Raw genomic sequence first — 16247 nt, 5'->3', positions numbered from 1 at the left:
CTTCAGATGACTCATTCATTCAACAAAGATGATAAAAATGTGGCCTCTGTCCAAATGAAGTTCCATGTCTACCCACAGAACAGAGGAGTGGTAAGGCCTTAAAGCCATAATGCCTGGGTTTCAATCCCAGCTTTTCCACTTAATTGCCAATATAACTCAGTATCTGCAAACTTCAATCTCCTTATCTGTGAAATAAGGATGATGAGAACATCAATCTCTGTTGTGAGCCACTGAGATTCACTCTATTTCTCCAGTTACTTGATACACAGTGAGTGCTCAACCAAACCAAATATCTGTTCAGTGGAACATCATTGCTACTTACCAATGAAGAAATGAATACTTTCAACATCAATTAATCGAAGAAATCAGAAATGAGTTCTTACAGTGAAACTACCTAAATTTCTAAACTTATAAAATAAGGAATTTAAAAAAATTCTACTTGTTAAGTAGCCGTACGGAAATGCTTGTGCATGATGGGACACATTATACTACCTACGTAAACTGGTACTTAGTCTTCTGGACTCTCCCTTTTAGCATTAAAATGCGTGTGACCAATGGCAGTCACCATTTATTTGTGCAGCTGACCACTGAACAACACAGGTCTGTACCACACAGGTACATGTATATGCCAGTATTTTTTGATAAATACAGTACAGCCCTGTAAATGTATTTTCTCTTCCTTAGGATTTTCTTGACATTTTCTTTTCTCCAGCTTACTTTACTGTAAGAATACCGTATATAAAACATGTAACATACAAAATATGTGTTGACTGTTTACGTCATCAGTAAGGCTTCTGGTCAATAGTAGACTATTACTAGTTAAGTTTTGGGGGAGTCAAAAGTTATACGCAGATTTCTGAATGCACTAGGTGGGGTGACTCCGCTGGCCCTCATCCCTGCACTGCTGAAGAGTCAACTACACTTCACCACGGCTCTCCTTCCGCACGCATGAGTGAGGACAAATCCATCCTCCATTACAGAGACACTTCTATACAGCAACACATGACAGAAACCAGTAAACACAGAACATACGTAAGTTGCCACTTTTCATTCTGTGGCTGTGTGAAAAGGAGAGCTAATCAGAGTAAGGCTTCCTCTAGCAAAGGGGCTCACCATAGGAGGGTAACAGCAGCCGCTGGCCTCACAGCCCAGCCCTGCTACTTACAGGGAAGTTCCTGGGCAGATCACTCAGTCTCTCTGTGCCTCTGTGTCCTCCTCATATGTAAAATGGAGCTCTTAAGAGTACTGCCTCAAGCGGTATTAAATGATTCATACAACGAAATATTAGGACAGTACCTGACACACGGTAAGCACTCAATGGTAATTCCAGTTTCAAAGCCTCTATCTCCTAGTCCCCGTTCCGCAAACTATACTGGGACCGGATGCCACCGGAGGGAAGAAAACAATCTCCTAAGATGTCTAAGCAGTGACTGCTCAGCAGAAGGTGATTTCGTAGCTTCTAAGAATCTCAGATCAACAGCCTCAACCAACCATCAGTGGTGCCTGGTGACATATAACAGCCACAGGCCCCTTCCCCTTCTGACACACTGCCAACTCCTCCAGGCTCAGGACTCAAGTTCAGATAGAACCTCCGTCAGGAAGCTTTCCAGTTAGATCCAAGAGGCGAGAGTGAAGTGAAATGTGAAGTGGGAAAGGGTCAAAGAAGAAGTAACCAGCTTAGAAATACTGGACACAACTGAAGAATCATTCCTGAATTACATGTATTTTTCTGTTCTTCTTCCCCTCTGGTTCTGGCTAAACCAGAGACAGGAAACAAGTGTTTCCTGAGAGCCTACCTACTAAAGGCCAGGCACTGTGCTGGCTGCTGTACACACACGGACTCAGGCAGTCCTCTCAACAGCCCTCTGACACCTTTTACAATTCCATTCTTTTGGTGAGGAAATAGGAAGAGGTTAAATAATTTGCCTAAAGTCACCACTAAGTGGCTTCAGGATCCTGACAAACTGAGTCTAAATCCAGATGTTTTCCTGCAAAGCAGATGGTCTTTCTACTATGGCATACTGTCTACAATTACTTTGCCCTCTTCAAGTCAGGACTGAACCAAGATCTAAAGACAAACATGTATATCAACAGTTAACGGGAACTATTTCATTCTACATTTTATCAACTATATAACATATTCTTTAATTTTTAAATTATAAAGAGAGAGAGAGAGATGGGGGATGGGGGGGAGGAGATGGGCAGAAGGGGAGAAAGAATCTTAACAGGTCCCAGGTTCAGCACGGAGCCCAATGTAGAGCTCTATCCCATGAACCAGGGATCATGACCTGAGTCCAAATCAAGAGTCAGATGTTCAACCAACTGAGCCATCCAAGTGCCCCATATACCATACTTTTTGTTACCCAGCAGATGTGAGCTACTGATATCCCTATGGTCTCTTGAAATTAACACAGATCTCTCTCCAAATACCAGCAAACAAATGTTCCTTTGTTACACATACTCTGATACATGACTAACTCAATATCACATCACAAGGAGAAAATGAATCAGGGCGTATTATACGCAGAAAAATAGGTAAATCCCAATGGTGATATGGAGAGGATAAAGGGATGCTACAGAAAATCAGAGAAAAATCAATATTCTTTCTTTGTCAAAATGGCATTCCAGAAATGGCCCAAAGCCAGGAGTCACCTGGTAATGGTCACTGCATTTGACAACTGTCTCTGACAGAGATATGTTTTCATGCATCTAGAAATAAATCCAAGGCCAACTAGGTTGGTTAATTTCTTCCTCCAAAATACCTTCAGGTTACCACAAGAAGAGACACTTAAGATAAAGCTGTGTGGTAAACACCAGAAAGGCCCTTTTATTACAGAATATAGTCACTGAATCGATAGCCAGACTGAGCTAAAACCTCTTGCTTACCAAACTCTTTTGTTGAACACATTAAGGTGCTGAGTATATAAAGACAGACGGGCCATAATCCCTCTTTCTACCAAACTTACATTCTACCGGGGGAAAATATGTTTTAAATAATCAATGACAATGAAGTATGATAAGTGCTACTATGCGAGCAGTCTGAATAAAGACCCCTGTGGGAGTGCAGAGAAGTGACTGGAACAGTCAAGCAGCCTTCACAAGTGTGTGCCGTGTGTGGGTGTGTACTGGCAACCACAACAACAGTGACAACATAAGACATGAACTTGGCCTCAGCCAAGGCACGGACATAAGGCAGTGGTACACAGCCATCTAAGAATGAACAGTGTACGTTGTAGCTGGAAGGAATGTCAAATGGCTGCAAACTCTAATGCTTCTAGGGTTTACATGAATGTCAAAAAAAAAAGCAAAGCAAACCTAATGTTGAGTAGCAACCGACACTCTGCCTCCATGTCTGCTGATGTGAGGAGGCTGCAGCAAACTCAACAGGCCAAGTCAGTCTAGGGAAGGCACAAGCCATGTGCCCTGGCCAGCTGTTGCTGTGCAGAAATTTATGTACCTGATTTTTCAAGTGAAAACAAATCCAGATTTGCATCTTAGCTTTAAAAGTTCATTTTGGTTTTAAACGTTTCTCCAAATTATGAAAAATAGTTTAAAAAACATCCTGGAAGCCAAAATCAAATCTCTCTGTGGGCTGGCGTCAGCCGGAGGGATGCAAACTTACACCCTGTGCTGCTGGATATAAAGCAGAGGGAAAGGCTGGTGCTGAAGGCTGGGGACACACTGTGAGTGCCCTTGAACACCACGCCACGGAGTTCGAACTCTCCCTTGACCCTGTAGGTGTCATGAAATAAGACGTACAGATAGGTATTTCAGGAGAGCATGTCTCAAGTTGTGTTTCTAAGAAATGTGCCTAGAAGCACTGTTTGAAACAACCGGCTTGTGGCATGATGAACACGCCACCAGCTATGTGTAATTACATTTGTTCAGGTGAGAAATAAGACACAAAAGCAGAAGGTGGCTGTCAAAGAGAAAGCGTGGTTACGGGCAGGGGCTGTGAGAAAGAGGGAGCCCTTGGACACACACACGGCGAGACTGAACTCTTCTGGGTCACAGCCAATGCTGCAGACTTCTCTCTTGCTTTGGTTTTTGTCACGGATTTCTTAAAACTCAAAATTACAGTATCGTTCCTCTCCCGGATCAAATATGGCTACTACTGAAGCAGACTTTTAAAAAAATATCGGTCTCTAAGGAATGGACAGGGAGGCTGTGACAGTTCATTTTGGTGTTGATGTTAAACCTGACTGGCTACAGGGTGCCCAGATCAAACGTTCCTAAACATCCGAGGGTGTCTGTGAGGGCGGTTAGCATTTACATCAGTAGACTTCATCAAGTAGACTGCCCTCCCCAGTGTGGGCAGGCATCATCCAGGCTGCTGAGGGCCGAATACAACAAAGGACGAAGGAGGAGGTATTTAGCCTCCTGTCTTTTTGCTTCCTGTCTGCTTGAGCTGGGACAACTCATCGAATCTCCTCTAGCCTTTGGACTCTGGGATTTAAACCACTGGCTCCCCTGGGTCTGAGGCCTTCTGACCCAAACACTGGCTTTCTTGGGTGTCCAGCTTGAAGAGAGCAGACTGCGGGCTTCTCAGTCTCCATAATCCCATCAGCTAATTTGTCATAATAAATCTCTCTTATATAACATTTTCTAGTGGTTTCTTCGGAGAACTCTAACCGGTACAGGTGCTTTGTAAACATCTAAGGAATTCAGCACATGAATGAGAGCATGAATGCAGTCTGGTTAAAAAGAAAAAAAAATCCTACCCCAAGAATAAAGGTCACCTCCATTGCAGAATACATTCCCAGGCAATGCCTACACACAGATATGGACATTTCTGAAATTCTTTCAGCTTTCTTCACTTGGTTCTTTTTATGGATGTTTTCTACAAAAACAGTTTTAAAGGTACAGCATTTTCATGAAATAACTGCTTTTTCCTAGTATTTTTTGCTTTTTTCTTAGCAAGACTCACCTCTGTGTAGTAACTGCTTCAGTGCACAAGGTTGGTCGAATTCTCTGTTAGTCACCATTACCACGTATCTTTTTCTGACATATCAGAAATTTACTTTTGTATTTTTATTCTTAACACAATATACAACCTGAGGACTAGGTGATACCACACTACACTATGCTGTCACCGCCCACGAAAAAAGTGAAATTAAAAACTGTTTCCATGAGGATCTAGGTTAGGATGATGTCAAGTTGCTTCTGTACTCATGCACAGTTAGTTGCACCAGAAATCAAAATTTCGATGCCAGCTACTCGTGTGAGTGAGCTTAGCCATTTGATAGGTCTCTTGGACCTATCGAGACTACAACTTCATGAGGAGATGTGATAAAGCCTGCAGTGTGATAGTGTCTGGAGAGACAAGACACAGGGAGATGGAGAGAAGGATCTAGAAGGCTACAGGGAGACTGGGCTAGCATACATGAATGGGCAAAAAATAACGATCAGAAACAACATTAACAGAAGCCTTTGGCATTTTAAAATTCAGACTGCTGCTTCTCCACTACACGAGCATCATTCTGCCTCCACACCTCCCCCAGCTAGCTATGTACTGACTCAATCATACATTTTTGTTTGTCAGAACATACACAATACAGCTGTGTTTGGCAAAAACTAACTCGATGGACTCACATGGTGTTACTTTGTGCCTTACTGTTACTGAAACCCACCACAGGTTTCATGAGCCTGCCATCTATCTACCACAGGATGAAAGAGGGCCCAACAACTGATAAAGACCCTTACCTCTCAATTTATGCCTAAACTTGGACCTTTAGGCTTGTGTCCCAAACTTAAACTATGCCACAAACTTAGGCATAGCCTTCAAAGTAAGAAATATGTATCAGAGGACTGAGTCCTATTTCACATTAAATCTTCAAATCAGATTTCTTGTCTATCGGTCGAAAGAGGGAAGAGTGCTATTATGACCGTCCTTTACGGACGATGCTGAGAGGAATACAAGGAAATCAGTATGTCATACCTCTGGCAACACTCCACAGGGAGATTGTTTTTCACCCGACTGTAAGCTTCTTGAGTAAAAGGAACATGTATTATTCATCTCTTTATCCCCACAGTACTTAGAACAGCCTGCACTATGAGTAGGCTCATGGTAATGGCTACCAAACTGGTAATTAAAATTCTCCAGGAAACAAAGTTCTTCTTCAAAATTAGCCTCCAGGCGTACTGAGCACTTCTGAAGGTACTGCTGTATTGGGAAAGGGCAGCTTGATAAAAAGTCAAGAACACGGTCTTAGCTGAGTACTCTTTTTTTTTTAACCTAAAAAGTAAAGGGGATTTGTGCACGTGGAGGCTAAATGTCACATATGGGGGAAAGCTAAGAAAAGAGACCAGGCAGGATGAATAGTGTCCTGTGCAGCAAAGAAGTGTCTCAGGGGAGCGAAAGAAGTGAATGCTGGAATGCTTCTCTTTCGCTTCTAGCAGCACAGGGGCAGGACAGAGGACCGAAGCTCAAATGGGAAGCATGAGAGCACCTCCGTAAATCAGAGCTGGTTCGCAGCGAAACTACCACCATCACACCTCCGGTATCACGTTTGGTCTGCTACCAAAATGAGTTCTAGTGCTTACAGAGTTACTAAAGGATCACAACCCAGAGAACCTGACCTTGTAGGGACGAGAGTCTTCCTCGGTATTTTTCAAACTTTCTTTTATAGCCACAGGATGTTTTCTTCAAATAAAATTTTATAAAGAACCCTGACCACCTAAACAGGTAAAGTCAGAACTCCTATGACTGACTGCCCAGGCCACCTACTGCGGCCTGTATCACAGTGAATCCTGTATCACTGTGGATGCAAAAGCTGAAAATCCTGATGCGTCCAAACTCCTCACCTGACAGAGAGGTTAAGCTGCTGCCCCAGCAGTGAATCGAAGAGCCAGGACCAAAATCTAGGGCTGCCAACACCCAGAGAGGGTTCTTCCCCTGGATTTCCTGCTGTTTCTAACAAACAGAAGAGGACAGAGTTCACACTTACCATCTTTGTTCAGCCACTGCTTCCTCGTTCTGTACAAAAGGAGCTTGTTATGGACATATGGGAGGAGGAACTTGACACACCAGCTCTCCACACCAAGTTTGTTTTCAACCAGGACGATGGGACTCCGGTTATACCTGGCTTCAGGACACGGGATCAGACCAATTTCATCTCTGAATACGTAACACATAAAGAAGAATTAAAGATCAGACTGCTAGCTTTTCAAATCCTCCATAGTATTAAAAAGAAAAGTGACATATTTCCCTTTCTTAAAAATATCATGTAGCTCACATGCTGGATTAGTAGGAATTAAAAAAAAAGTTTTAAAATACAGACCACAGTACAGGAAAATTAGTATGCTGACTCCCCACTGACAGAAATGAAAATTGGTCTGATATTTGATGGACATTTGAAAATGTCTTTCAAAATTTTGAACTGCATATACTCTCTGACCCCCAGAGATTCCACTGCTCCGAAGTTATCCTAGGCCACAGTTTATCAATAGGATGTTACTGCAACCCAACTGGAAAGAATCTAAACTGTGTCAAAATAAGACGGAAGACTATGGCTTATGCCTGTGGTACAGGTGTACAAAAATCGGGCAGACTGGCAGACGCTGGTATGGAAAGGACGCCAAGATCTATGAAACCAGAAAATGAGCAGAATGCCAAATGGTGTATGGCACAAAGCCTTTTATATAAATTTTTTTAGAAGAAGCAGCACAAGAAATCTGTGGACAAAGAATTTTATTTTTATACAGTTTAAATTTCCTAATCATTTGAATGTATCATTTCTATTTTTTTTTAATGTACTAGTTTTGCCTGGTAATGTATGTGGAGCAGAAACAAATTACCAACTAACGTTATCTCATCAATGAAATTGTGGGCCTTTTTTTCTTTATGGCCTTTTCTACATCAATGAATTAAAAAAATAAACACACACTGATAAGTTTGCTGAAACAGAAAATACATCTCAGAATTTGATCATTTTCATTTAAGGCGGCATCTATATCCTTCAAACCACTTCAACTTAAATTGAAAATTTACATTTGAGGTGGAGATTTAATAAACAATATGTATAGCAGTTGACTTTCGTAGTAAATGAACCAGCAAACATAAAAATGGTTTTGCAAAACCTGCACATGCCTTTCAACCATAAACAATTTATGATAACTAGCTACATTAAAAAAAAATTTAAAAAAAGGTTTTCAGAGCTCATGTATGACATTATCTATTATGTCCTTGGGATTCCCCAACCAAGAACACAGTAGTTTGAGAGATGCAAGAGGGGGAAACACGTTCAAGTCCAAGTTACAAGAAAAGCCCTCTTTTTTGTTCACTTGGTGGGAGGCTGTGGAACCACAATAATATCCCTCCTGGAAACTGTAAACTAGAGAGTGCAGAGTTAGCCTACTTTCTACTGATCACTTGGTTAACAACAGAGGTGGATACATCAATAAACAACAGTACTCCAGGGGTAAGTCACTGACCATTCTTTCAGGCTGATTTAACCTAAGCTAGATTTTGAGACCTAAGGCATTTTTGTCTTGACCATTGGCCCCCAGAAATGTACTGATATACGATGTCAGAACTATCTACACATTTTCTGATACTGGGTATTAGGTTCTGAAAATGCAAAAATGGATAAAACAAGGTGGTCCCGGACTTCATAGTGCTGACAGTTTTGATGGAAGTTGTATCAATATCTTTAATAATACGTTGACCCTCTGCCATCCCAGTGGTATAAATAAAGTTTTGTAGGAAGAACTTAAGCAATGCTGAGAGCCCAACTGAGATCTGCATCCAGTATTTGCAAATGTTTTTGCATTTGTATTTGTTTATGTAAAATCTACCTAATTCGCTGTTAGGACTAGACACATTGAGGGCTAGCCCTAATACATGTCTGAATCTCCGGTATTTTCTGGTGCTCAGGTTTTACTATATGAACTAGAACATTTAAAAATTAAACTTAGAATTACAGTAAAACAAAATAAACTCACCATCATTACTTTAAGAAAGTCTGTTCTCTGAGATCTAATAGCCACTTAACAATGCTCAAAGAACCGCAGATGTCAAGAATACGAATGCCAGAATAACAGGAATAAAAGAATCCTACCTTCTGGGTACATTTGAAGCGGGAGGTGGTTAAATTCACAATGTGAAAACCTGCCTTGCTCATTATTTATACCAGAAATAAAACGCCCAATTAATAATTTGCTACCTAAATGAAAGGACAGAGTCATGTGCACAAATAAAAAACACACTTCTTTAGTTGGGTGCCGTTCTTCCAAGAAATCATGTTACAAAACAAGCCTGCACTGATACCCAGATGCTCAGTAACTGTCACTGAAAGGCTGGTTAATGTGCACTTTGGTGATAACATTCAAATCAACCATTTTCAAAGAATATCACTTCTTGACTCTCCAAAAGAATATTATCTCTGATTTCCTTTTTTAAAATTTTAATGCTTATTTTTGAGAGGGGGTGGTGGAAGGGCACAGAGAGAGAGGGACAGAGAATCTGAAGCAGGCTCCAGGCTCCGAGCTGTGAGCATAGTTCATGACCTGAGCGGAAGTCGGACACAACCGACTGAGCCACCCAAGCGCCCGATTTCCTTCTAATGCAGTGGGCCCAAGTTCTGGTTTTCATTTGGCCTCCACAGACTTCAATTTCCTTATTTGTAAAACACTGGAATTGCATTACATCTCTAAATAAGGGAAATGGACTGCTAGGTGTCACTCAGCTTTCAAATTCTGACTGAGAAACCTGACAGTTATTCCATGTAGAGAATGAAAATGGCAACATCAGGGGGAAACAAACATCAAAAGAGAGGTAGCAGGATGTAGACAAAAGCACTCAATCTTCCAAGGTCCAGGGTGCTCCCTAGCCTCCACTCTACCTCTAACAGTCAAATGTGAATGTGGCAAGTCACGGGTCATCAGTACCCTTATCTGAAATAAAGGAAAAACAATGCCTGCGAGGAAGAGCAAACATTACAAGGTAAAGCATGTGGTCAGCTATAAAGTGACAGGCAAAGATGAAGTGTATTATCTGTAATTCAGTTAAGAGCCTGAGGCCAAACAGAAAAGTTACTTGATTAATAGACAGGAAGCTGAAGCAAAAAAGTTAAGCCTTTGTCATTATTTGACACTAAAATACAGTGCTTTGCTGCTTTCTAAAAATATAACATTTACTTTAGAAAGATAGGTAGGTCAGTAAGCTCCCAAGTTAACAGTGTGTTTGACTTCAGGCTTCTTCTATGCTGAGTCCCTGAGGTCATAGTCCACTTTTTTTTTCAGACAATTTAGAATAGGATTCCAGAATCATTTTTAAATGGAAAGGGACCACATTCCCCCAGTATCTCACTTTATCAGACAAGGAAACCGAGGTCCACTGAGGTTAAGATGATCAATCAAGGTCACATTGCTAACGCTAAGTTAAAAATCTGGATCTCTTAATAGTCAGCCCCAAACCCATGAAGCTAATGATAAAAACATCAGTGAAAGCAAGCAGAATTTAGATCAATTCCTTCTGGATTTCTGGGAAGACTTCTGGCTATTTAAATCCTAATTTCATACTCAAGAAAAGTTAGAAAACTCGTGGGGAAAAAACAAACTAAACGTCTTTTGTCATCCCTCTACACATACTTTCCTACAATCCTTTTTAAAAACTTAACAATTCACATTAAACATTTTCCTACATAATTAATTTTATATATTGATATAAAATTCTATACATTGATATTCATAGTTGGAATGAATGTGCTATAAATATCAAATACAACTCCAGTTATCTCCTTGTGAAATAATGTTATAAGAGAAATTTCTGACTCTTTCACCACCACTCCAGTCTTTTATTTTTCGGGTTTCTGGCAATTAAATTCCTGGTGTTTAACAAGGACACTCAAAACCTGTATAACCAATGTCACAGGATTTTTAAAGGAATGAAGGTTTGCAATGGTGAAAAAGTTCTAATATTCTCAGAGAGCCCATGAAGCTCACTTTTTAGGTTACCTTCAAAGGCTGCTCCAAAAACACAGCAAAATGGAATGAACCAACACATTTAAAAAGATCATCCTTAGCAACGTATAGCTTTCTAAGTGCTTCACTCTAAGCAGGGATCCACTGGCTTCCAGAGGAAGTTCAAGGTTCATATAACACTGATACTGACTTTGTTCCTGATGTTTGGACAGCTTCCCTTGTCTGCACTTTTTAGAAACATCCTCAATTAGAGCAGGCCCACATAGTAATTTCAAACGTAGTATCACCCAGTTTCCCTTCTGGGTGGGAAGAATGGTCCCCAAATACTAAACTGAACTCTGTAATTTGGAGCGACCACACACAAAACAAGCCCAAGGATTCTGGAAATAGTATAAACTTCTTAATCTAATAGTCATTTTGTTATTTATTTACCCTAGAATTCTTTCTTTTTTTAAAAAAAAATTTTTAATATTTCATTTATCTCTGAGAGAGAGACAGAGAGTGAGAGAGAGAAAGAGAGAGAGAGAGAGGGAGGGAGGGAGGGAGGCAGCGTGAGCAGGGGAGGGTCAGAGAGAGAGGGAGACACAGAATCCAAAGCAGGCTCCAGGCTCTGAGCTGTCAGCCCAGAGCCCAACGCGGGGCCCAAACCCACGAACTGCAAGATCATGACCCGAGCCGAAGTCGGACGCTTAACCGACTGAGCCACCCAGGTGCCCCTAGAATTCTTTCTAAAATGACTAAAAAGAAGATTTAGTGAAATATCTAAAGGAACTGACCCTTTCATATCGACAATTAAAACTACCAGTGATTAAATTGTTTCAGAAACTTCATAAGTATTCTCAATTCGAAAGAGTACTCATTTCACATATCACTTCCTGGACTTATTTTTAAAACAGCTACATAAATTGTTACTGTTTATTTATTGAGTGTTCATTGTGTACTCTGCTCTGTGTTTGGTTTTACATAAATTATTTTGTTTGTTTCATACAATAATCTTATTAAGTAGAAATTTTAACCCCACTTTATAGATAAAATAGTTCCAAGTCTACCCAGCTACTAATTGACAGGCCAAGATTCAAATCCTAACTTTTACAACTATTCTATTATTTAAAGAAACAGGTAAAAAATCAAGTATAAAAAGACAATTTAGGTATTGTGGTTTCCTACTCTTCAGTTCAACTTACAGATTTGCCTTTCCTCACTCCTCCCTTACTCAAAAAATTTCCACTGGGGCTTATCCACTGCCTAGGAAGTGTATTTTTCCTGACCCAACTCTTATCTATCCCTCATGTCTCAATTTAACTGCTATTTCCTCCAAAGAACTATCTCAAGCTTCAAATATGAATTAGGCCTCTCAGTTATCATTCCTTCAAATATCCTTCTTCTTCTTTCAGGCTCTTCATAATCTGTGTGGTTTGTTCCACTGGGCTAAGGACCATGAGTGAGATGTTCACGACTGTTCGCCCCACTCCTAGACCTACACACTGAGGGGCTAGAATTCTATCTGTGAAATACAGCTACTCTTCTGCTGAATGCAAACATGGGATGAAAGAAATTCAGCCACATAGTCAAGGACCTCCACAATCTGACTCTACTGTATCTATCATCTTTTGCTGCTTCAGGTTAATTTCCAGTTCGATGTGGAGGTGGCTCCCTCCCTGGAACTATAAATCCTACCCAGCCTTCAAAGTTCAGCTTAAAATCCACCTGCCCTAAGGGCCCTGGCCTAGACCTACAAAGCCTTCCTTCTCCATCTAATACACTCACACAGCACTTGCTCACCATGCTGCTAGCCCAGCCTTCACCACGAACTGCTTTGCAGTAAACAGTAATTTACTATTCATGCAGGTGGGTCTTAGGTCTCTATCTAGAGCTATGGTGTGCAGTACAGCGGTCACTAGGCACATTTGACACTATGTACAAGTCAAATAACATGAAATAAAATTTAAAATTCAGTTCCTCATTCACATTAGCACCATTCCAAGCATTCTATAGTTACACATGCCTAGTGACTACCACACTGGACAGCACACGGCAAATCCACCATCATAGATATTTCTGTCCCTTGAGTATAAGAACTTTATTTTATACTGCTTCCTATTCCATACCGCTGGACTACCTACAGCATCTCATAAACGGTGAGAGTTCAATAAATATTTTAAAGAGTAATAAAAAAATAACTCCGTAGATAAGAAACCTTTGACATGACCCTAATTACACCATAAACAGCTATCTTCCACATTAGCAAAGGTCTATACTGTTAAACTATTGTTAGTCCCTGGGTCAAACCTTCAGCTGTTTTTCTAGTGGTATTCTCTAACAGTCAGCCATATAGACAACATTTTATGTTATTTTTTGGTGTATAAAGTACTTCACATTCATCATTCAGTTGGCCAATATGGTTTTCTGAGGAATACAGAAATTCAGCTTAAATCTAATATTTACCAAGTGGCAGCTACGGGCAAGCCATCGCGTGACATGACCTTCCTATTTTCTTACCAACCTTGCCAGACCCAGAGGAAACTGAGGTTGACAGAGGGTAACCTATCCGCATCCACCTGTAACAAAGTCGACATCTTACCCGACGCATGTTCGACTCCTGGGGAGGCATACTTACAGAAACGAAGTCAGTATGTTTAATGGAGTGGATGTTGTCTAATAAAATTACAAGCTATCTTGTGTTTGATGAAAAAAGAAAACAGAGAGTAAAGAATGAAAAACTTTTCTCGGTCATACTGAAAAGCGGTTAGGTACTAACTTTCAAGATAAATGGTGTCTTTTTTTTCCTTTTAACCAGGAAGAGAGCCTGTTTATTTTGCAAGTAAGGCAGCCAGATTAGGGGAAGAAGTACAAGCAATTTTGAAAAATGCAACTCAGACATTTTTAAAGAATCTGCATAGTAATATTACTGAAAATGTCATTTTTGTAGGAAACATATACTAAAATATAGCTGAAGATTAACTATAAGCAGTGAGTTATTTAAGTTCTTCAGACCTATAGTATGTATCATTTCAAATTATTTCAAATCCTCAACCTATTTCAAACTATTAAATCTTGAATGATCTAAATGCTTATTAATAGTATAAAATTATGGGGACTCCCAGGTGGCTCAGTCAGTTAAGTGTCCAACTTCGGCTCAGGTCACGATCTCACGGTTCGTGGGTTCAAGCCCCACGTCGGGTTCTGTGCTGACAGCTCAGAGCCTGGAGCCTGTCTTTGGATTCTGTGTCTCCCTCTTTCTCTGCTCCTCCCCTGCTCATGCTGTCTCCCTCTCTCCCTCTCAAAAATAAGACATTTAAAAAAATAATAATATGAAATTATGCACTGATAGCATGAGATTTCACCATTAAAAAAAATGATTGGGGTTATCAAAGTCCTTGATGAGTTTCAATAAATATGATCCAGAAGAACAGAGATATGATCCAAAACGCATTGTCTCAACCCATCAAGCCAGTGAACACTCAATCTGTTTCTTCAAATATAAAACACTGATGTGCTTTTCAAATCTACCCCAGAGAAGAGAAACTACTGTACTTTTTAGACTTTTTTTCTAATCTCTGCTATAATTTCTTCAAGAAAAACAACATCAGGGATGATAAAATAGGCCTTTCACTTACCCAACTTTTTTTTTTTTTTGAGGTTGTCTTATTTACACTCCAGCTCTCATTCTCAAAAAGGGACTGAAAGACTGATCTACAAGGCATCAAAGCATTCTTTAGAGGACCCAGGACCCACTATGGTTACTGCCAGGAAATCATTCCAAACACTCACTTTAAAAAAAGGGCAGCAGTCACAAGGGGGAAAGGAAGTGGACACTGTCAGAGATGGCAGGTGTGTTTTGAGGCCAGAAGCCTTTTGTTTTAAAAGAGGCTCGGTTACCGGTCTCCAGTTGTGTGCCGGGCGGGTGCAAGATGGCTGAGGGGTTAATTTTTAGAAGCACCACTGTGAGGTAGACGAACACTTCATTTAGATGTAGATCTACTAACTTCTTTAAGCAGAAAAGCTTAAGGGCTTAAAATGCTTGAAAAGGGTAAGTGTTCATGTGTTCCAGTTTAAAAACTAAATTATTAGGGGCTCCTGGGTGGCTCAGTCGGTTAAGCATCTGACTCCGGGTTTCAGCTCAGGTCATGACCTCATGGTTCATAGGTTCAGGCCCTGCACTGGGCTCTGTGCTGACAATGTGGAGCCTGCTCTGGATTCTCTCTCTCCCTCCCTCTCCCTCTCTCTCTCTCTCTCTCTCTGCCCCTCCCCAACTCGTATGCATGTGTGTGCTCTCCATCTCTCTCTCTTAAACTTTAAAACATAAAAATCAATGAAAAAGAAAATATTAAAAGAAAAACCCTACAATTAGAAAAAGACAAATACAGTAATGTAAAACTGGATTCTGTGATTCTTTCTTTTGGTGCGGGAGGGGGCGAGGAGAGAAGGGTGGTAATTAAACACTCTTGCTTCTCCCTGCTTTTCTGGATACTGTAGACATATCTTTTTTTAGCTTCCTTTTCCACTCGTTACATTAAAGCAGAAGTGTCAGAAAGAATACAGCGTCTTCTAGTATCTTCCCGGAGTACTCCAAGTACCATGAAAAGGAAGGTGGGAACGATACGTGTTAGTGCTGTGGTGTCCTACTTAAAGAGCGCAGCAGCGTCAGGATAAGAACAGAGTTAGTTATGTTCCCGGTAACTATGAATCAGCCAATGCTACAAAGTGTCAAGGTCTCATCCGCTTTACACCAGACCCATCCGGTGCCTACCGAAGCTACTACACTCCTGAGAATGCTCTCATCACCTCCAAAGCAGGAGGCTTCCATCGGAGTCCCTCCACGATCTTGGGACTAGAGAGCCAAAAGTCAACAGCAGCCCCAAACTACCTTTGGCTACTACGCTGAGGGTTTCCCGGTCCACTGAAAATAAGATGATCGGTGACAACCCGCCCCCACCCCTGATCACCGGTCCGGATGAACCTCCAAAGAGTTGTCTTTACAACGCACCTACGGCCCCACACTGTGTGTGCCCGTGTGCCTTACACGGATGTAGGATGCGGACACACCGGTGAAGTCCTTCGAGTTGCGAGAACTCCTAGGGAAGGAGGGCCAGAAAAGTCGCTCCGTTCCGATTTTCCGAGGTCACTTCTAGGGACTCGCCCGCGACNGCCGCCGGAGGCCGGGGCGTGGCGCCAGCCGCCCACTGGGGCTGAGGCCGCCTGGTTGGTTCCCGACTTTCGCTGGTACCCGAGTTTCTAAGCGTCCCGGAAGATGCTGCAGAGTTACTTGAGGTCGCTGTTTTACACGTTTTATGTTAATTTGTAGTTCACTCAGGGTCGAGGAG

The 16247-nt window shown here is 41.2% G+C and overlaps 1 protein-coding gene and 1 long non-coding RNA gene across 3 annotated transcripts in view; one reads left to right on the top strand and one right to left on the bottom strand.

The window, feature by feature from the left end:
* PTAR1 (protein prenyltransferase alpha subunit repeat containing 1) overlaps window positions 1-13513 on the bottom strand; it is a 46830-nt gene extending 33317 nt beyond the window's left edge. The window contains exons 1-4 of the mRNA XM_077759296.1: window positions 13427-13513; window positions 12706-12836; window positions 10310-10375; window positions 6948-7117 (exon numbers count right to left, since the gene is read on the bottom strand). Of these exons, the coding sequence (XP_077615422.1) occupies window positions 6948-7117; window positions 10310-10375; window positions 12706-12836; window positions 13427-13513 (454 nt within the window). The remainder of the gene's footprint in view (window positions 1-6947; window positions 7118-10309; window positions 10376-12705; window positions 12837-13426) is intronic.
* Window positions 13514-16083: 2570 nt separating this feature from the next.
* LOC144227693 (uncharacterized) overlaps window positions 16084-16247 on the top strand; it is a 36629-nt gene continuing 36465 nt past the window's right edge. For both annotated transcript variants that reach the window (XR_013334017.1, XR_013334016.1), the window contains exon 1: window positions 16084-16194. This is a non-coding gene — a long non-coding RNA (uncharacterized LOC144227693). The remainder of the gene's footprint in view (window positions 16195-16247) is intronic.

Source organism: Crocuta crocuta, unplaced genomic scaffold, assembly GCF_008692635.1.
Source record: "Crocuta crocuta isolate KB4526 unplaced genomic scaffold, BGI_CrCroc_1.0 scaffold41, whole genome shotgun sequence".
NCBI classification, from domain to species: Eukaryota; Metazoa; Chordata; class Mammalia; order Carnivora; family Hyaenidae; genus Crocuta; species Crocuta crocuta.
Note: the sequence above shows the minus strand (reverse complement) of the source record. Positions and strands in the feature narration are given on the sequence as shown.